This window comes from Mesoplodon bidens (genome assembly GCF_964165515.1).
Source record: "Mesoplodon bidens genome assembly, chromosome: 19".
NCBI classification, from domain to species: domain Eukaryota; kingdom Metazoa; phylum Chordata; class Mammalia; order Artiodactyla; family Ziphiidae; genus Mesoplodon; species Mesoplodon bidens.
Genome location: NC_138179.1, coordinates 18,518,244 through 18,539,222, shown reverse-complemented (window position 1 = coordinate 18,539,222; position 20,979 = coordinate 18,518,244). Strand labels below are relative to the sequence as shown.

At 35.4% G+C, this 20,979-nt stretch overlaps 1 protein-coding gene across 3 annotated transcripts; it reads left to right on the top strand.

Annotated features, from left to right (window-relative positions):
• Positions 1 to 519: 519 nt before the first annotated feature.
• On the top strand, positions 520 to 17,113 carry SPATA22 (spermatogenesis associated 22; the record flags this gene model as incomplete). Of its 3 annotated transcripts, none has more annotated exons than XM_081217938.1 (8): positions 520 to 598; positions 2,337 to 2,417; positions 4,337 to 4,397; positions 4,537 to 4,632; positions 8,777 to 9,119; positions 11,810 to 11,939; positions 14,008 to 14,105; positions 16,922 to 17,113. In XM_081217938.1, exons 1-8 carry the CDS (start codon positions 556 to 558, stop codon positions 17,111 to 17,113), a joined length of 1,044 nt encoding a protein of 347 aa, XP_081074064.1. In that variant the 5' UTR covers positions 520 to 555. The 3 variants fall into 3 exon arrangements, with proteins under 3 accessions (XP_081074064.1, XP_081074063.1, XP_081074065.1); XM_081217937.1 differs by having other exon boundaries at positions 2,337 to 2,465; XM_081217939.1 differs by lacking the exon at positions 2,337 to 2,417 and having other exon boundaries at positions 527 to 598.
• Positions 17,114 to 20,979: the final 3,866 nt, after the last annotated feature.

The window sequence follows — 20,979 nt, the reverse complement described above, 5'->3', positions numbered from 1 at the left end:
AGGCCTTAGTCTTTGGCATTATGTAATCCAGGGATCTCAAACTAATGGCCAAAGCAGATGATCTGCACAGTGTATTAAAAGTGAGACACAGAATACGTTCTCACATGGCTAGTTCAATTGTGTATGTTTCCTCCCTGGCCTTGTAAGTATGTTTGCCAATGTTGTAGTCCCTCTCCCTCTTTGTAGATCTGGTTCAGAATTATTCTCATTGTGGGTCCTTGATTCTGAAATAAATTATGTAGACTCTGTGAAAATCCACTTATGTTTAGGAAGCAAGATTATAGCCACACTAGTCTTATTTCAAACAGATTTGGAAAAATGGGTTATGCTGTAAATTCTTACTCAGAAAGCAAAAGTCTGGCAGAGAGTTTACATTATCAGGTTTGAAACCATAGGTTTAAACCATAATTTCAGTAATTACTAGGCTGAGAACTTGATTTTGTTGTTGATACAATACAAGGTATAAATTTATTTCTTTGAAGGTTTAGTCGAACAACTTCATGTTGTAAAGTTGGAGCACTAAAGAAAAAATTATAGACTTTGATATTGAAGGAAATGAAGAGAAACATCAGTGAAAATTCAACTCGAAATACAGCAGGTATTGACTTTTATTTTTAAAATTTCTATAGTTTGTATATACTATGTAAGCCTTGTATAGTATATAGATGCAACATTTTGGAAGGAACTTTTAAAAAGAATGAACATATAGTCTAGCCTCTTTACTTTTTAGGTCAAAGGAAGTAAAATAACTTACTCAAGACGAAACACTTAGTGGCTTAGGTGGAAGTAAAATCAGACTTTCCTGGATTTACTCTTGTATTCTTTCTACAAATCCCATGTGCTTGAGTTGTTTTGTGCTTTTTAAGCTGAAAATAAGGAAATTAATAATATTTTAATTTTTATTTGTGACTATTTAAAATATTTTCAGAAGTGCTTCTGTTTTCCTAATAGCTTCCCCTGCCATTTCTGCTTTCCCAATTTGTTAGTATAACGACAGAGGGCAAGAATGAAGAGAACCAAAGGAATGATGATAATGCACAATGAAGATAATAATAGCTATTATTTACGGGGGGTGTACTGTATTCTGGGCATTTAATTATATGTTAATTTATTTAACTCTGAGAGAGTTATTATTATCATCCCTGTTTTCTAGATGAGAAACGAAGGCACAAAGAGGTTAAATAAGTAATTTATGAAGTGTAAGAGCCAGGATTTGAACCTAGACTCCATTCTTTTAATCACTATGTTATTCTGCCTCTCACTATATGCCATATTGGCACAATGAGTTTAAGGAAATAGCCGTAGTTTGTACTTTAAAATTGTAATTGAAACCTGCTTTGAAGTTGTAATTCAAATTCAGACAGTCTGATTCCAGAGCCCACATAATTTTCCCAGCCATTCATCAGACAGTTACCAGAGTCTATATTCTCATGTAAGTTTAAGTGTTGATGGACCAACTAGAGTATGGTATAGTGGCAAGATATCTGAACTGAGAGTTAGGAAGTGTGGGCCCTATCTAGGTTTTTCACCGTGGCAATGTGTAAGCTTTTTGGACCTCTTTTTCCTCTGAGATCCCTTCTAGTTTTAGTGTTCTGACTTTTGACTTGACTTGAGATCCCAGGTCCCTCAACTGGAGGGTTTGGAGTAGTATTTATTCTCATTTGGATTTATTACTATCACTCTTAAGGCATTCTCAAAATGATCCACAGAAAATATGCATTACAGACACCAGGAGTTCTTGTTGAAATTGCAGAGTTTTGGTTTCCAAAGCAAGTCGATTGAAATAAAATCTATGAGGGTGGGGTCTAGGAACTGGCATGTTAAGCATAACCACAGATAAATCTTAGTCAAACTAAAGTTTGAGAACCATGGCCTTAAAGGGTATGCTACCATAGTCAGAGAGTGGTTAGGGTTTTGGAAAGCCTAAAATGGGTCAAATTTTGGTTCTCCCTTACCTCTATTGTACTTGAAGTGTCCCCTCCAGTTGATATGGTGATAAGCAAGCACAGGAGGGAAGTAAGGAAAACAAAAAGTGGATTTGGAAAGGGTAGGGGGATGAGGGAGGAGATGGGAATTACTGCCAAACAAGAGGAATTAAGGCAGTGTCAACATAGAACATGAAAGGAGTTTTTAGAGATACAAATAAGGCTATTTGGGATCTTAAAAAGAGTGTAAAAAAATTCCAAATCTATAGAAATATATCTGTAATAAATATAAAATTAATGTATAGAAGCAGACAAATTCAAATCGTGTATTATTATATACTAGTAATTAGTCTATAACTAGATCTGACTATTTGCCTATTATGTACTTATTTATCGGTACATTCAATTTAGGCTGTTTGCCCGTACCATTGTTCAATCAGAAAAAGAGGAATAGACAGCCATTAACATCCAATCCACTTAAAAATGATCCAGGTATCAGTACTGCTTCTGACAGTTATGATTTCCCTCCTCTACGAACAGGTAAGAAAATAAGGTGAAAATTTTCAGAAAATAAGAAATAGGATTATAGAAAATTACCATTTCTATTTTATTATAATGGAAATAGAAAGTTTATTTTTTCTTCTTTCCACTATCCAATTATAGGGATTACTTGGTTCTTTCTGAACATTCCAGTACAGCAGTTTGAGTTTCCTTGTCTACAAGGGTGTCTTAGCATTTAAATGGAGTATTTTAAATCTGGAGCCTTTGTTCTAATGAAGTAGTAACGTATATTGTAAAGTTTTTTTTTTTCTTTTTCAAAACACGTATAGATATTGTGACTTAAACATTTGGTGATAAAGAATGGAGAAACTCACGTTCCTTCAGGAATAAGGATAAGTGTGAATGGGAACACGGGAAAAATGGAAGAAAGTAAAAAAAAAAAAAAAAAAAAAAAAATGGAAGAAAGTAGACCTTAGGAAGGGTAGAAGCCCAGGAATTTCCAGTGCTTGGTCCTAGTCTTTTTTCTCTTCTTACGTAATTTTTGCCTGTTTTCATTTATTGGCTTTTCACTCTTTCATCCCATTGGCTTCCTTATAGCTTCGATTGGCGTGTGAACTAAATTGCTCTTCCTTGGTGTTAACATAACCTTTTAGTTCTAGTTCTCAGGGCCCATCATTGGCTGCCCTCTGTTTCTCTCGATTCAAATTCTAGAGACAGAGAGCCTCTGCTTCAGCTCATATTAAATGAAGTCACTGAAATCCTAATTTATCTTTATGGTTAGCCTCTCATATCTGAAACAATTAGCTGTGGTGGTTTGTGCTGAAAGGTCTTAATGTTTGCTTAGTTTTTACTTCTCTCTGGAAGAAGGCATGGCCAGGCAGACAGTCTGAAATATACTTGGTACATGCTGGTTATATACATTTACATTTTTGGGGGACACACTTAAAAATCTTTAATAGGATTTTATGCAACTAGAATTTAAAAATCCTTGTGCAACCATAGACCTTAATCTACTTTTACATCTATAGTTATTTTGTTTTCTTCCACACTTGAGGAGTTGGAAGTATGAATTTCATATTATTCTTATTTTTATGGATAAAAAATTTTAAATTCACATGGATATGCATAAGTGGTCATCTTCTGCCATTTAAAAAGTTCTCTACTATTTAAAATATTTTTATAAGTAGCATGAATGATAGATGATCTTGAAAAATAACAGTTTGAGTTGTTCCATAGGGAAGTGTGCATCCTCCTGAAGTACTGAACTTTTCAAACTCTGACCAGGATTACTATCTGTCAGAGATATAAAAAGATTCTTATATTGGGCAAGAGATAGGACTAGATCAGTGTTTTTCAAATTTTTTTTCTTGATCCATTAGTAGGTTAGGAAATAACCAACCTTTTAAAAAAATAAATAGAAGAGAATAAAATAGAAAAGAATAGAATAGAAAGTGTCAGTATATCATATAGTAAGAATAAGAATTGATAGTAAAATTGTTATATTCTCTTTCAAACACACACATGTGCGCATACACATGCACACCATGCCTGTATATATTCTGGGTTTCATTGTATTTCTTGCTGTGGGTTGAGATTAAGAAACATTGATTACACTGAATTTATGTTACAAAATACAAGGTGCTATACTAGGATTGACTGCGGAAGAGATACAGATTAAACTATTACCTTGCTTAGAATACAATGGGAAAGAAAGACATCTAAAAAATTAATAAGGCAGCGTATGACAAATTCCACAACAAAGTACTGTTGAAGAACATGTCCATATATTCAAGTCCTTTTCTCCTTCAAACTTTCAACTGCCTCCCCCCACATATTAAATAAATATGAAAGAATTATTTCAAAAAATGCTCCCTGTCTTACTCTTACCTATATTACTTGTATCTTTTGAGATTGGGCCTGGGAAGCTATGAATCCAGAGGTGCCTCCTTTAACGAAAACAGTGAACACAGGGTATGTGGAAAAATATATACCAATGAATGTATGTGTCTGTTACAGACTGATGTTATTCTTCTATATATATTTTATATTTTTATATTTCTCAATCGGGGAACAAATTATTAATAGTTAATAAGACATATTTCCTTGAAAGGCAAATACCACATTCAGTTTCTCATCCCCTGAGAAGTCAAGATTCTGTGCCTAAATCTATTCAATTAAATGCTGAAAGAAGCAAGAGTGGTTGGAGGTGAGTCTACTTAAGATTTTTCTTATTCTATTCATTCTTCTCCTTCCCATCTCCTCCTTTACTCCCTTCCTGCCTCTGTCTATTCTTTCTTAAACAGAATTATATTTAGGAAATTTATATACTTAATAACTAACTATAGTGATATTAGCTGTGTTTTATAAAAGAGAACATGCCATATATAACTTTAAAAATGGGTAAATTTGGCAGTGATTATATTTCCAAAGAATACTTCATGTTTTAATGAAATTTCTGTAAAGATTTATCACCATGAATTTATAATTTTGCTGTGGATTATTAATGATCTAATTGACAATAGGTAAAGAGTCAAGAATAACTGTATCTAAATGTCAGATATATATACTACCAACTGTAAAATAGCTAGTAGGAAGCAGCCGCATAGCACATGGAGATCAGCTCGGTGCTTTGTGACCACCTAGAGGGGTGGGATAGGGAGGGTGGGAGGGAGATACAAGAGGGAGGAGATATGGGGATATATGTATATGTATAGCTGATTCACTTTGTTATAAAGCAGAAACTAACACACCATTGTAAAGCAATTATACTCCAATAAAGATGTTAAAAAAAATAAATGAAAAAAAATGTCGGATATATTTAGGAATTGAGAACCAAATAGAATGCTCAGCCTTACCCCAGTAAGATAACCAGCTCCAAGGTAAATAGGATGGAATAAGAAAGAAAGACAGAGAATGAAATCATAAGCATATGGTAAGATGGTGAGGGTAGGGCTTCCCTGGTGGCGCAGTGGTTAAGAGTCTGCCTGTCAATGCAGGAGATGCGGGTTCGAGCCCTGGTCCGGGAGGACCCCACATGCCACGGAGCAACCAAGCCCGTGCGCCACAAATACTGAGCCTGCACTCAGGAGCCCGTGAGCCACAACTACTGAAGCCCTCGCGCCCAGAGCCTGTGCTCCGCAACAAGAGAAGCCACGACAGTGAGAGGCCTGCACACCGCAACGAAGAGTAGCCCCTGCTCACCACAACTAGAGAAAGCCCGTGCACAGCAACGAAGACCCAATGCAGCCAAAAATAAATAAATTTATTAAAAAAAAAAAAAGATGGTGAGGGTACTTCTGGGTCATTGCCAGAAATATCTAAGTTTAATGTCTAAACAATACCAAAAAAATGAATAGATAAAGGACATGGATTATTTTTTTAGGTTGGACTTTAGTATTCTGGGGTAAGTGGCAAACTACTGAAAGAAATAATTTTGGAAACAAAGTATTGGAAAACAACACCAGCCCCAGATCATATATCAGTCATTGGTTAGTGCTTTATGTTATTTTAATGATCCTTACAACAACCCTGTGAAGTTAACATCACCTTCACTTTTAGTAGATGAAGATACCATATTTTTTAAAAAGGGGGAAACTTTTAATAAAGTGGTTAATACAACAAAACAGTATTTTTATTTTTAAAAATTTAGTATTGTTTTTATTACTCATGCTAGTTTCCTCAGGACCAGTCAGTTCTTTCTTCAGTACCACTGCTTCAAACTAGGCCTATTCAGTGGTTTGAGATGGTCCTCAGAGGCATAGTTCCAGCTGCAAGTGCTAGGAGAAAATGCATTCTGATAGACATTAGAGAATTAGGTATAGACATTAGAGAATTAGGTAATGGATTGTAATCTGGATAGGCAGCCAGTATTGGATATTCCAATTTGAAATAATAAGTGATCTGTCAGACAGTTGGAATATAACAGCAGAAAATCCAGGAGCAGAAGACATTTGAAAACCCAAGTAGGCAGTTGGTAATCTGTTGAAGATCTTTTAACTGGCTCTATGCTTAGGTTTAGAATCTAGGCTAACATTGCCAGATTTAGCAAATAAAAATATAGGATGCCCAGTAAAATTTGAATTGTAGGTAATGGACAAATAATTTTTTAGTATATGTCACATGTAATATTTGGGACATAATTATACTAAAATTTTATTTGTTATTTATTTGAAATTCAAATTTAGCTGGGCATCCTGTATTTTACCTGATAACCCTTGTCTAGAATCTCTTGAAACATGGAATTTGCAAGAGCAATGTACTCCTATTCTTATAGGTATTAAGCTGTTAGACAAGTTGTCAAGATAGGTTTAATTTACCAGAATTAGTATACTAGACAATAAGCAAGGTGAACTGATGTTAACATCTTCAAGCTTTTATACTAAAGCTCCTACAATTAGTCTTAAATAATTGGTCTTAGAGAAATTGGGATTGTACTTGATGGTTAAGAAATCTCAGTTGAGGAGAGGTGAAGACTTTAGAAACTGGAAATTGGGCACAACCTGGCAAATAGGTTTAGATAGGTCAGTAAATCGGTTTTTATAAATTTATTTATTTATTTATTTATTTTTGGCTGCATTGGGTCTTGGTTGCTGTGCGTGGGCTTTGTCTAGTTGTGGGGAGTGGGGGCTATTCTTGGTTGCGGTGTGCAGGCTTTTCATTGCGGTGGCTTCTCTTGTTGCGGAGCATGGGCTCTAGGCACGCGGACTTCAGTAGTTGTGGTGCGTGGACTCAGTAGTTGTGGCTCACGGGCTCTAGAGCGCAGGCTCAGTAGTTGTGGCGCATGGGCTTAGTTGCTCCACGGTGTGTGGGATCTTCCTAGACCAGGGCTTGAATCTGTGTCCCCTGCATTGGCAGGCAGATTCTTAACCACTGCACCACCAGGAAAACTCAATAAATTGTTTTTAAGGGAAGATAAAGTATTCTTTTTTTTCTATAATAGCCTACTGTTCTTATTATAAAAATAATATAATCATTCTAGAAAAAAAAGCAAATGGAAGAAAGTTATTCATAGTCACACTGATCCAGAGATAGCCATTAATCAATTAATTCATTTTTAAACAGAAATATCAAGGCATTTCCCCAGGCTAGGAGCACCTCCTGAACAAAAACATTGGAGAAAGTTACAGATGCGTTGTTACCAATAAGGAGTTGTAAAGCTAAAAGAAACTTTCCTAAACTATGAAAATAAAAGTAGTTTCCACAGCCATGAGGAAGGAGAAAATTATGTTTCTATTCTCTCTGTTGAATATAAAATTGTTGTCATATGAAGAGATTATTAATGTAGGAAAAAATTTTATAGAGGTGTATTAGGTGATTACTTAATGATAATAAGTTTTTCCTGGATATTGTGATGTTTGTGGTATTTATCAACTTAAAATAATTTTAAATTATTTGTGGTGATTTCTTTTCTCATTATTTTCATACTGAATTTTGTACCTAATTTACTTACGAAAGCTCCCTAAATTATACAAGCTTCAGGTCCTATATAATCTGGTCTAGGGAACCTAGACTTTTTCTTGGATTATTTTCCCTAACAAGGTATGGGTTGCATTGTTTGCCCTCTTGTGGTACTTGTGGTATTTTTAGTAAATTTTTTCAGGAATAAGCATTTGTGACTGAGACTAGTTTTTCCCTGTGGAACTCTTAACTAGCCTGCTCAGAAATTATACTTTTGATTTTGGCCTCATTAACATCATGTTCTGATGAACTGGTACGGCTCACTTAGGTTAATGTAGCTAGTAAAATGCTGAAACATATTCATAAGTAGCGTTTTTAAGCTACACAGTAAAAGTACAAAATTTCTAATCAAACAGCTATCTACCCTGTCTATATCTATTTTCCTTGTGATTTAAAATCACTGACGAGTAATAGTTTAACTTTTGAAAATTTTACTTTGTAGAAAATTAAAAAATAAATGTATGAAAAAGGAAGCAGGGAGTTCCCTGGTGGGCCGGTGATTAGGACTGGGCGCTTTCACTGCCGTGTCCCCTGAGGGTTCATAACCACTGTCATATGAACGCTTGTATAATTTAGAAATATGCTCTATGGCACTGGACTTTGAGTTGGGAGACTAGGATTCTCTGGGTTTTGGATTGTCAGTAACTTGCTATATGACTTTGGGCAAGTTACTTCCTCCTCAAGACTCAGTTTCCTCACCAAGAGAGGTATAATATATTGTAGGGTTGTCGTGATGATGTATTTGGAATTTCTAACTGGTCAGTAATTACAAAGTAGTTTATAAACCACAAATTACCATGTAAATGCAAATTTTCATTAATAATTTTCTTTCACTTAAGAAAAAGTATATAGAAACAAAATTAATACTAATTTAAAAAACAAAACTATTTCAGCTACAGAGATGGCAACAAAAATACCACTTTAAAAACTTGGGATAGAAATGATTTTAAGCCTCAGTGCAAAAGAACAAATCTAATGACAAATAATGGAATAAATTCATGTCCAGTGAATTCGGGAGCTCAACAATGGAAACAATTAAGAGTATCTGAATCTACTAACTTATCTTACCAAAGAGAAAGTGAAGTACTCACACAAACACATTGGTCAAAAATACCTGGCTCCACAATGAGAAGTCTAGACAAAAACGGTGCATCACAGGCATTTAAGCCGAATTTTCAACAAAATCAATTTAAGAAAAAAATGTCGGATGGTTTTCCAGAAGAAAACACCCTCAAGGTAAACTTTTAAATATTATTTGCATTTTTGTATTTACATTAAAAAAATGAGATAAGTATTTAGAAAATTACAGAGATAAGAGCATTTGAAATCACTCCCCTGGTGTACATTACTTGATTAGCACAAATACCTAGTTCTATTGGAGTAGATATGTTAGTGTCCAAAATATTTTCTTAGAGGTTGTGAATGGCTGCTTCTTTCCAGAGTTGCTTTAGAATTTCCTACCAGGTTCTGAATTTCACTGTTTGCTAATTATTGAGATGATGATGATAGTTTATCCATTGCTTGTAGAAATTCTTCAAGTTCTTCATATGTTACTTTTTTTTTTTAAATAGGGGTCAGCAAACTTTTTCTGTAAAGGGTTAGATAGTAAATATTTTTGGCTTTATGGGCCATATTGTCTCTCTGGCAAGTACTCAACTATACCACTCAACTCTGCTGTTGTACCTTAAAAGCAGCCATAGATAATTCATAAATTAATTGGTGTGGCTGAGTTACAATGAAAATTTACCCAAAAAACACAGCAGATTAGACTTGGCCTGCAGGCCGTAGTTTGCTGACTTCTGCTCTATAATCTGGTCTTATTTACTTTTACAGCTTCGTATTCCATATTTCACTAATTCTTCAATGCTCCAGCCATTTCAGACTCTTCACAATTCTCTAAACGCACTCTAATATGACTCTGCTTTGGTTTGGTTTATATTTTTCCCCATACCTGTGCCTCAGCCTTATTTCCTCTCTCCACCTCTCATTCTAGTCATTCTTTGTAAACGTCTTTCATATATGTGCTGGCTGTTTGCTATCTTCCCTTGCTCGCCACCTGGTCTAATAGATTCTTTATCCTCTGCCCTTGTCTGTGTTCTGGAAGGCTGACTGGTCCTACATAGTGCATCATTCTGGGATCCATTAGCTGGCTTCTGTTAGGAGTCAGCCAGTGGGGGTGGAAGTCCCAGGCAGGACATCAAAGGGTAGAGAGAGAGGTTGGGTTTTCCCATTCCCCCCCTGCTTAAATGTTGTGTCTCAGGTGGTAGCTGTGTCCCTGCATGATGTAGCCCCTCCGTAAGTCCAGATTTCACAGGCTTGGTAATTTTATTTCCTCCTTTTGTCCTTTCAGCCTAGGAGTGGTAGAAGTTTCTTACTGTTGTTAGTCTTTGAGTGCTTAAGTACCCTATGTTTATTCTGCCCATACACCTGTAAGCAGTTTTTTCAATAAGCCATCTGGGGTAAATTTTTTTTTCTGGAAATCGGACTAATATAGCATGTTCCACAGTGGTTCTCAACCTTGTTTCCTTGTACACAAGAATGATATGATAGTCACCTTAGTAAACTGGCTCATTATGGCAGGAATCCTCAGCAGGAAGCATTCATATCTTCGTTAGGAATGGGAAGAGGAGGGAAGGTAACTGTAGTTGGAAAAAAATGTTCCATCAAGTGTTCCTGGATATGCCACCGCCCTCATGAAGGTGCCCCCTCCCCAAAAATTAGTATCTTAGCACACTGTATTCTTAGTTGATCTTTTAAATTTTTAGTTAATTAGTTCAACTTTTATTTTTGTATGACCTTATGTCATCAGGCTTTCTTTTGCTCCCTCCCTCCCTGCCTTCCTTCCTCTTTCTTGCTTGTAGGCCTGCCTACTTTCTTGGCCTGAGGCATGCCAGTACTGGTCCAACAGGCTGGTGGGCAAGGCCAGGTCCTGGTCCTCTGTGATTGCAATTAACCTCCCATTTGTGGGTTGCCCACCCTGGGGGTATGGGTCTTGACTATACCTTGTATCTTCCCTCCTACTAGTCTTGTTGTGGTTCTTTCTTTATATCTTTAGTTGTAGAATTTCTTATCTGCTAGTATTCTGGTTTTTCTCATCAATAATTGCTCTGTAAATAGTTGTAATTTCGGTGTGCCCATGGGAGGAGGTGGGCTCAGGGTCTTCCTACTCTGCCATCTTGGCCATTCCACCCATTTAGTTGATCTTTAAAAATGCGAAACACATTCCCATCTCAAGGCCTTTACACTTGCTGTTCACTCAGTCCTCACTCAACAACCTATTTAAAATAATAATCCCTGTCTCTTTTTATCCTTTTATCCTGTGTTTTTTAATGCATAGGATATAGCAGTTCCTGACATTCTATATTTATTTATTTTCTGAATCCCCTATTAGACTGTACAGTCTCTGAAGGCAGATAGATTGTCTGTTTTGTTCAGTACTGTTTCCTCATTAGCTATGTTTGGCGCATAGTAGGTGCCAATAAATACTTTTGGAATGAATGAATGTGTCTGGGTTCCCTCTTACCAGTGTGAGCACATTAGGGAAAGGAATTGTGTTTTACTCACCTGTGTTTATCACAGGATTGGCACATGATGCTTTAAAAATATTCAAAGAATCGACGAATGAGTAAATAAATGCCCATATAAAACAGAGATAAAAAGAAAAATAATAATCCTCTTCTTGATTAATTTTCTCCAAGTGCATTCTAGTTTCTCCTCCTTCATAAAGTACTAATGATGCCTTTAATTTAGGGGAGTAACTGTACTAAAATTGTCAATAGTTCCTTTTATGTATTTTGCATAGTCTTTTAACATATTTTACACATTTGCCTATTATAAGGACCTAGAATCTTTACATAGAAAAGTGAATGAGTATGATGAAAAAAATGACAGGTTTTTCTAATGCTATGTTTTCATTTTTTCAAAAGGAAGCATCATTGTATCAGTTAAAGCTTAAGGAGAAAGAGAATTCTTTAAGAATTATATCTGCAGTTATTGAAAGCATGAAGTACTGGTGTGAACGTGCACAGAAAACTGTACTTCTTTTTGAAATATTAGGTAGGTATACTACTTCAAAAATACTTCAGTAATACCATTTGGACAATAATTTTGAATGTTAATAGGAATACCTAGGGGATCTTAAAGAAAAATAAAATTTTATAAAAGGAGATTACGGTTTATTAGGATTTTCTTCAGTTCCTATATCTGTCATAGATTTGTGTGACATAAGATGTATTTGATTATTCATGGTAGAAGAATTCTAATTCATAATGTCAAAAATGGAAAGATTCTTAAAAGTAATCTAACCCAACCCTTGAGGTAGGTGAGGAAGTGGGGCAAATAATTAAAATAGACTTGACTAAAAATCATAATGCTAGTTAGCAGCAGAAATGGATCTAGACCCCAAGTCTTCTTATTCTCAATAGAGTGTTCTTTCTACTATATTACACTAAATCCAGTGGTAATTTTGTGTATAAGTTAAATTATAAATCAAATATTCTGAAAGAACATTTGTGAAGAATCCTTTACTGATATAAGTAAACACCCTACAATTAGCCTGTTTTCTAAATTAATATTTAAAAGGGAGGAGAGTTTTGTAAAATGTTTCTGGAATTTAATTTTACTTAGACTGAAGAGATAAACAAGAAGTAGAGATTCAAAACATATTTCTTTCCATAGGTTAAATAAAATATTTAATTTAAATTATGAAATATTTTTCACAACTTTATTGGAGTATAATTGCTTTACAATGGTATGTTAGTTTCTGCTTTATAACAAAGTGAATCAGTTATACATATACATCTGTTCCCATATCCCTTCCCTCTTGCGTCTCCCTTCCTCCCACCCTCCCTATCCCACCCCTCCAGGCGGTCACAAATATTCTAAACATACAGAAAAATACAGAGAATAAATATCCACCTATCTATGTTATAGATATCTTTGAAAACCGCTATCCATTTTTCTTCTTCTCCAGAGATAATCACTATGGTATCTTTCCTTTCCATGCTTTTATAATTTTACTCTATACATCTGATTTCATAAATTTATATATATTTATTTACTGTTTTATGTGTTTTAAAATATAGAGTTTACATTTTCATCCAGCATTATGTTTTTGAGATTTAGCCATCTTTCTATCCTGTTAGTGTTGGCTTCATCCTGAGGCTCCAATTATGGTCTCTCCAGCAGCTTCTGACTCTTCCCTTATGACATTAAGAAGATTATCAAAATTCTCTATACCACACATTCTTCCTTATACCACAGTCACATTCTTTGATAGTTTCTTCTGGTTGCTCTTTCCCAGAAACTAGCAAATGACCCCTTGCATATCATTTCTGACTGGGCAACAAGCCCATCGCTGCAACCCTGAGCTCTGTAGCTGAGGAAGGGGGTACACTGACTGGCTTACATCAGTCTCAGGTTACTCCTGGGTCTAGGGGTGGGGACAAATCCCATCCAAATCATATGGCTAAGAATGGCATAGGAGAGATTTCCTAAAGGAAAATCTGGGTATTATTAGGGGAAATGGAGGCTGACCTCAAAATAACAAATGTTCACTATTAGTACCTAATAGATGGTTATTAAAGGAATGAATAATGGTCTCATTTGATAGTAATTTCTTGAGATAAACATGAATTATCATTTGAATTTTATAGATGAAACAGATTTGAAAGAGGTTAAACAGTGAGTTAGTAAGTTGAAGAACTGAGACTCAATTGCATGACTTCTGATTCTAATTCAATGCTTTTTTTTCCATTAAACCATGATGTTTATTTGTTATATTTGTGTATTTTGTATACTATAATGTAGTAGACTGGTCTGAGGATTTAACCACTCCATCAAACACATTCAAAGAAAAAAGCTTCAGATGGCCAGCTATTGTCAGTTGTATAAACTTTGTCATATAACCTGATCCTAGGTTGGAGAGGGCCAGAAATTTTGCTTTCCTTAGAATAAAACAGTTTCAGGAATATCTTTCCCTCAAGATGTTTTCTTATTAATGTATAAACAAAACTATGAGAGGTTGGTGTGGGAATAGCTATTTAAATATCAACTTCTCTTTGTTAAACTTTATTTGCCTTTTACCAACACTGATTTTTTCCCCCTCTATTTCAATGTTGCTTAGCTGTTCTCGATTCAGCTGTTACACCTGGCCCATATTGTTCAAAGACTTTTCTTCTGAGAGATGGGAAAAATACTCTGCCTTGTGTATTTTATGAAATAGTGAGTATCTGTTTAAGTATTCTTTGCAAAGCCTATGCCAACAAAAACATACAAATGCAAGCTATAATTCAACTGTAGTAGAAATTCTATTAATGATTTAGTGGTACTTTCAACATTTTGTTTGGTTTTAATTATGATATTAAAATTATTTATTTGTTCAACTAAAATGGAGGGCTACTATGTGCCAGGCACTGTGCTAGATGCAGGGGATACAAAGTGGAATAAAAGTGGTAAATGGCTCTTTCTCTCAAAGAGTTTATAATCTCAGAAAGACAGAAACATAAATGTTACACTGTGGTATGATAAATGGTATGACAAGCGGTGTGTGCAGGGTGCTATAGAAGTAGATAGGGAGGATGGGTCAGATCAGGGAAAGATTTTTGAAGAATGTAGTCTTGTCTTAGATATTTAAGGTCTAATGAACTAAGCCAAAGTGTTGGGAGGTGGGGGAAGAGGTTGGACGAACACATTCTAAGGTGATGGAGCAGCACATGTAAAGACGTGAAGCTCAGATAGAGCCTGGATTGTTCAGGAAACTGCAAGTAGTTTACAATTACCGGAGTGTAGAGTTAGTAAGTGATGGGGGTAAGGGTAGTGGTTATGAACTTGGGGGAATGCAGAGAGAGTGGGCTGGGATGTAGGGAAGAGCTTGGTAACAAAGGAGGCTGGAAACCTTATAAGACTCACATACTTTGTAAAAGAGTTTGGCATTAGTTCTGAAATTGGGCTTAATTCTGAAATCACACTTGGATTCCAATTTATACTCCACCATTTATTAGCTGTATGACCTTGAGTGAGCTCCTTAAACTCCTTGAGCATCAGTTTTTTAATCTGTAAATTGGGGAGACTAATTCCTACTTTGAAAGGTTGTTTTGGAGATTAGATAATAAAATATATGAATGTATAGCATCTGACACATAGCAGATGATCAAGAAATAGTAGCTGTCATGTTATTAATTTTTGTAATATCTTGAAAGCTTATTATTTTTCTCTAGTCTGATAAGTTTTTTAAAAACTTTTATTAAAATATAACATATACAGAAAAATGCACAAATCATAACTGTACAATTCCATGAAGGTATCACAAAGTGAACATTACCAAGGTTAAGAAATAGAACATTGCTATCACCCTAGCATCCTTGTGCCTCTTCCCATTCACTCCCTCTTGTTTTCTGCCTACAAGTAACCACTATTGTGACTTTTAATATCATAAATTAATTCTGCCTGTTTTTGAACTTTATATAAATAGTATCATGTGGTACATCTTATGTCTGGTTTCTTTCATTCAACACAATGTAAGATACATCTGTGTTGTTGCATGTAGCTAAAGTTCATTTATATTTCTATGTACAATATTCTTTTGTATGAATATATCACAATTTAGTTTTCTATTCTACTATTGGTGGGCATCTTGGTTGTTTCCTGGGGGTTTTTTTTATTATGAATAATACTCTGTGAACATTCTTATATATGTCTCTTGTTGTGCACATGCATGCCTTTCTGTTGGGTATATACCTAGAAGTAAAACTGCTGAATTGTAGTGCATTTGTATGTTCTAATACAGTAGTTATTGCCAAAGAATTTTCCAGAGGGTTGTAACAGTTTACGTACTCACAATCAGCATAGGAGAGTTGTAGTTTCTCTGCATTCTTATCAACATTTAGTAGTCATTGTTTTTTATTTTAGCCATTCTAGTGGGTATGTTTTGTGCTATCTCATTTCTCTCCAATTCCCCGGTGACTAATGAGGTTCAGCACTTTGATGTTTACTGGCCATTTAGATGTCTTCTTTTGAAAAATCTGTTCAGGCCTCTTGTAATTTTTTTCTGTTGAATTATTTTTTTCCTTATTGATTTATAGGAGTTTTTGAAAAAACTATGAGTACAAGTTCTTTGTCTATTATGTACATTGCAAATATCTTCTCATACTCTGTGGTTTGCTCTTTCAGTCTTAGTAGTGGCTTTTGAGGAAAAGAAAATCTTCACTTTAATATGGTCCTTTAGCAATCATCAACATGTTCCTTTATAGTTAGTGCTTCTTATGACTGTTTAGCAAAAGAAATCTCAGAATAATTTTATTCATGACTGAGAGGATTTGGAGCTGGCTGGTCTTTTTCTGGCCTACTAGTCCCATTAGGGCACAATCCTTTTGAGTCTCCCAACCCTAAGCCTGGGGTGGGGGCGGGGTGGTTACCAGAATCTCTTTTCTTTGGGGGACCCTGGAGTCCATTTTTTCTCCTAGCCCTATGAGCTGTCAACAGCTCTGCTAAGTCGCTTAGACTCTCAAATTGCCCTGACTGTAATTAGCAGATACCTCAGGGGGTAAAGCATCCCCAAATATCAGGCCCCATTCTGGACTCCTATCCTCTCCCAGATGGGGTCTCTGTAATTCCTCACTGCCTTTTATCTCTCTGGTGTCTATGAGGATATTTTTAAATAAATATTCTATCCAGGTGTTCTAGTTGTTTTTAGTGGGAAAGTTGGTCTGAACTACCTAGTCTGTTATCTACTGAAAGTGGAACTCTGGAAGTCTAATAGAAGTGAATATTCATGTGCCATTATATTGGGAATTATTCAGTCTTTTAAGAAGCAGCTCACTAGCTTGTAAGAAGCCCTACCCAAGTGAAGGTCTTCTGTGTCAGGGCACCCATTTACAACTAGCTATTATGGTCTTGTCGCAGTGGGGCCCTAAATGAGGTAAGGGAATTATAGCATTTTGGAGTGATTCATATTTAGTTGATCATATTATTAGTTTAAAAAATTGAAATTCAAATGAAGTAATAAGTAACTTTATTGATATTTATTTTTTTTAAAACAGGATCGTGAACTTCCAAGACTGATTAGAGGCCGAGTTCATAGGTGTGTTGGAAACTATGACCAGAAAAAGAATATTTTTAAATGTGTTTCTGTCAGACCAGCATCTGTTTCTGAACAAAAAACTTTCCAAGCATTTGTTAAAATTGCAGATGCTGAAATGAGATATTATACTAATGTAATGAATGAAATTTAAGTAGTGATGAAGTTTAAATAGTATAAATTAAGCATTTTTCTGTTCTTGTTTAAATTACCATCTCCATGGTTTTATGGCTACTGTTCTTCTTTATTTCACTTGTTGAATTAAAATATTTAAATCCTTTTAATGTGGAAAGAATTTTTGAAAAATAATTTTACTGTTATTATAAAAATGGTGCATTTGCTAAAACTAAAAAACCATTTCAGATAGTTATTATAAAAATGGTGCATTTGCTAAAATTAAAAAACCATTTCAGATAAAAATGCTCAATATAATAAGAATAGGCACATACTTATTTAACATGGGATAATAGTACATTTGAGTCAGCCTAAAAGCCAACATCAAGCTTAATGGGGAAATATAGAGACATTCACACTAAAGTCAGGAACAAGGTCAGGGTGCCCTATACTGGAGCTCCTAGTCCATGCAGTTCATTTAATTACTTCAGATATTTAGTGGGCATATACTCTGTGCCAAGCACTATTTCATGTGCTTGTTTGTTAACAAAGCAGGTTACAAAGTAACAAAAATCTCTGAATTTATGGTATTTATATTCTGGGACCCATAGAATACATTAGACAAAAGAGAAATATTTGGGGTATAATAATTACTGCTGTTGGTAGATTATATAATTGCATATATGGAAAACCTAAGAAAATCAACCAAGAAACTACTGTAAAATGAGATAATTTGGTAAGGCACTAAAATAGAAAACTTAATATGCAGAAATCATCAGTAGGTGTTATTTATATGACCCAAACCATTAGAGTGTGAAATGGATAAAGATATCATTTAAAAAAATATCTAAGACTAACCAATACTAAGTGATAAATGTGAAAGTATATGAACAAAACTTCAAAATACTAATGAAGGACACAAAAGAAGACTTGGACAAATGGAAAAATAAATCATTTTCTTGGATAGGAAGACAAAGATGTTGATTTTTCTAAAATTAATTTATAACATAATTTCTTTCTCTTTCTGTATGTATACAAGCCACACACACACACACACACATTAGCCAAATGAATACTAAAGGTTATAGATATCAAAAAATGAGGTTAGGAAAACTCTGAAAAAGAACAATAGAGGATAGTTTTATCAAATATTGTAAAGCCTTAAACATATATTATTATAGTTATCGTTGCATAACCAATTACCCACTAAATTAGTGGCTTTAAATGACAAGCATTTATTATCTCTCACAGTTTCAGTGGGCCAGGATTTCATAAGTGGTCTGGCTAGGGCAGCTCTGGCTTGGGATCTCTTAGGAGGACTCACCTCCAGGTGGCTGATGCACATGATTGCCAAGTGGGTGCTTTCTGCTGGAAGGAGGATTCAGTGTCTTACTATGTGGGCCTTTCCAAAGGGCTTCCTAAGTGTCCTCATGACATGGTAGCTAGCTTCCCCTAGAGCAAGTAATCCAATAATGAGTTAGCTATAGCTAGGTGGAGCTATCCTTTATATGACCTCGCCTAGGAAGTCACATAGCATCACCTCCACTACATTGTTTGCTGGAAGTGAGTCATTAAGTATGGACCACATTTAGGAGGAGGGAAATTAGGCTCCACCATTTGAAGGAAAGAGTGTCAAAGTAATGGCAGGCATTAAAAAACTAAATACATATTATGAAGGCATATTTATTCATGTAAAATATGGTACTGGTTCATGAATAGGACAATATAACAGAATTTAAAGTACAAAAATAGGGACTTGCCTGGTGGTCCAGTGGTTAAGACTCCGTGCTTCCAATGCAGGGGGCCCGGGTTCTATCCCTGGTCCAGGAACTAGGTCTCACGTGCCGCAACTAAGACCCGGTGCAACCAAATAAATAAATAAATAAATAATTAACTTTTTAATAACTACAGGGCTTCCCTGGTGGCACAGTGGTTGAGAGTCCACCTGCTGATGCAGGGGACACGGGTTTGTGCCCCGGTCTGGGAAGATCCCACATGCCGCGGAGCAGCTGGGCCCGTGAGCCATGGCCACTGAGCCTGCGCGTCCGGAGCCTGTGCTCTGCAACGGGAGAGGCCACAACAGTGAGAGGCCCGCGTACCGCAAAAAAAAAAAGAAAAAAAAATAATAACTTTTCTAACATCTATCATTTGCATTTGCCAACATTCACTTAACCACTGGGTATTTAGTTTCCAATTTATCACCATTGTAAATAATAGTGCAACCAAGTCTCTACATCTCTGATTTTTGTCCTATATCCTGAGTAGTTTCTAGCCCCAATTTGTGCAATGATCTTGTCTAATACATTGATATTCTATTACATTCTCAAGACTAGAGTCCTTGTTACCTCATGACAAAAGTAAAAATTACTTATATTTTTATATAAGGGACAGGGGAGACAGGTATTCTTCATATCCCCCACCTATATTCTTCATATTCCTTGTCTATATCCTTATTTCGAGGGAAGTTTTAACTGGCTCCAAGACCTATTGGCTTGATTGTTAACAGAAGTTATTTTAACTCAGTTAACTATGAAGGAAAAGAAAAAAGATTCATTATGTAAACATGTGGCAATTCAAAGCCCTCATGTAATAAGTATCAGCCAGTGAGAAAAAAGAAAATTTGCTTGAGTTTTTAGACCATTTAATTTATATTGGGACTGGTGATGATGATAATGGCTGCATCATGTTTACTTAAAAGTGATAGTGATACAGATTTTACTCAACAGGATGTAAATTGAGAATGAAAATTACTTCACCTTAGAATTTAGACAAAAATGGCAGTGATGGAGGGTCCCACTGAGGTCGATTTGCTTGAGGGATGGAAGAGCCGCCTGGAAGAGGGCAGAGAGCGTCGATATGCCCAAGTCCAAGGACAATGGGTAGAATATCAGAGGGAATCTCATCTTTGGGTGCCATTCCCTCCCTAGCCTCACCTCCAGACTCACACTGGGTCAAGGAAGAGAGAGAGTTTCAATAAAGAGATGGTGAATATAAAGTTTTCTTGGTTATTCCCTTATTGGTAGGTATGTATGTAAGTTACTTAAAATTTCCCCTTATTATGGCTTCTACATTTAGAACAGATTTCTAGAAGTGGTTTCAAAGGTTATAAAAACTGGTATACTTGATAGCAAGATATCTAGCCAGGTCCTCTATTTAATGACAAACTGGTTTCCCATAATATTTTATTGCAAATATTTTCAAGCACACCTTAAAGTTCAAAAACTATACAGTGAACACCCATCATCTAGATTTTACCATTATATTTGGTCTTTATATAAATGGGATCCTTCAATAGTTTTCTTCTTTGACTTGTTTATTTAACTCATTATTATGTTTGTGTGATTCTCATATTAGTATCTACAACTATGTTTTAAAGGCTGTATAGCATTGAAGGGTATGAATATACCACAATTTATCATTCCTTTTCTGTTTCAAGGTATTTTGTTTCTGTGAATACTCTTGTACATATTTTTGGGGCACATGTGCAAGAATTTCTCTATGGTTGCTAATTAGAAATGGAGTTTGTGCATCTTCAGATTTAAAGGATAAAATCAAACTGTCCCCAAAGGTCTTGTACCATTTTAGGGTCTTACCAGCTGTGTATAAGATTTTTTTTTCTTTTTTACTCTATATTCTCATCAAAACTTGCTGTTATCTCATTTCTTCACTTAGACCGATATAGTGAGTGTGAAATGGTGTCTCTCCAGTGTGATTTTAATTTGCATTTGCTAGATCACAAGCAGGGCTGAACTTCATTTCCTAAATTTACTGGCCATTTGTGTTTCCTCTTCTGTGAAACCCCTGTTCATATCTTTTGTCTATTTTCTATTGGACCCCTTGTATTTGTTTTTAATTGATTGTAGAAGTTTGGGATATATTTTGGATACTCCAGGAGAGCTCTGTATG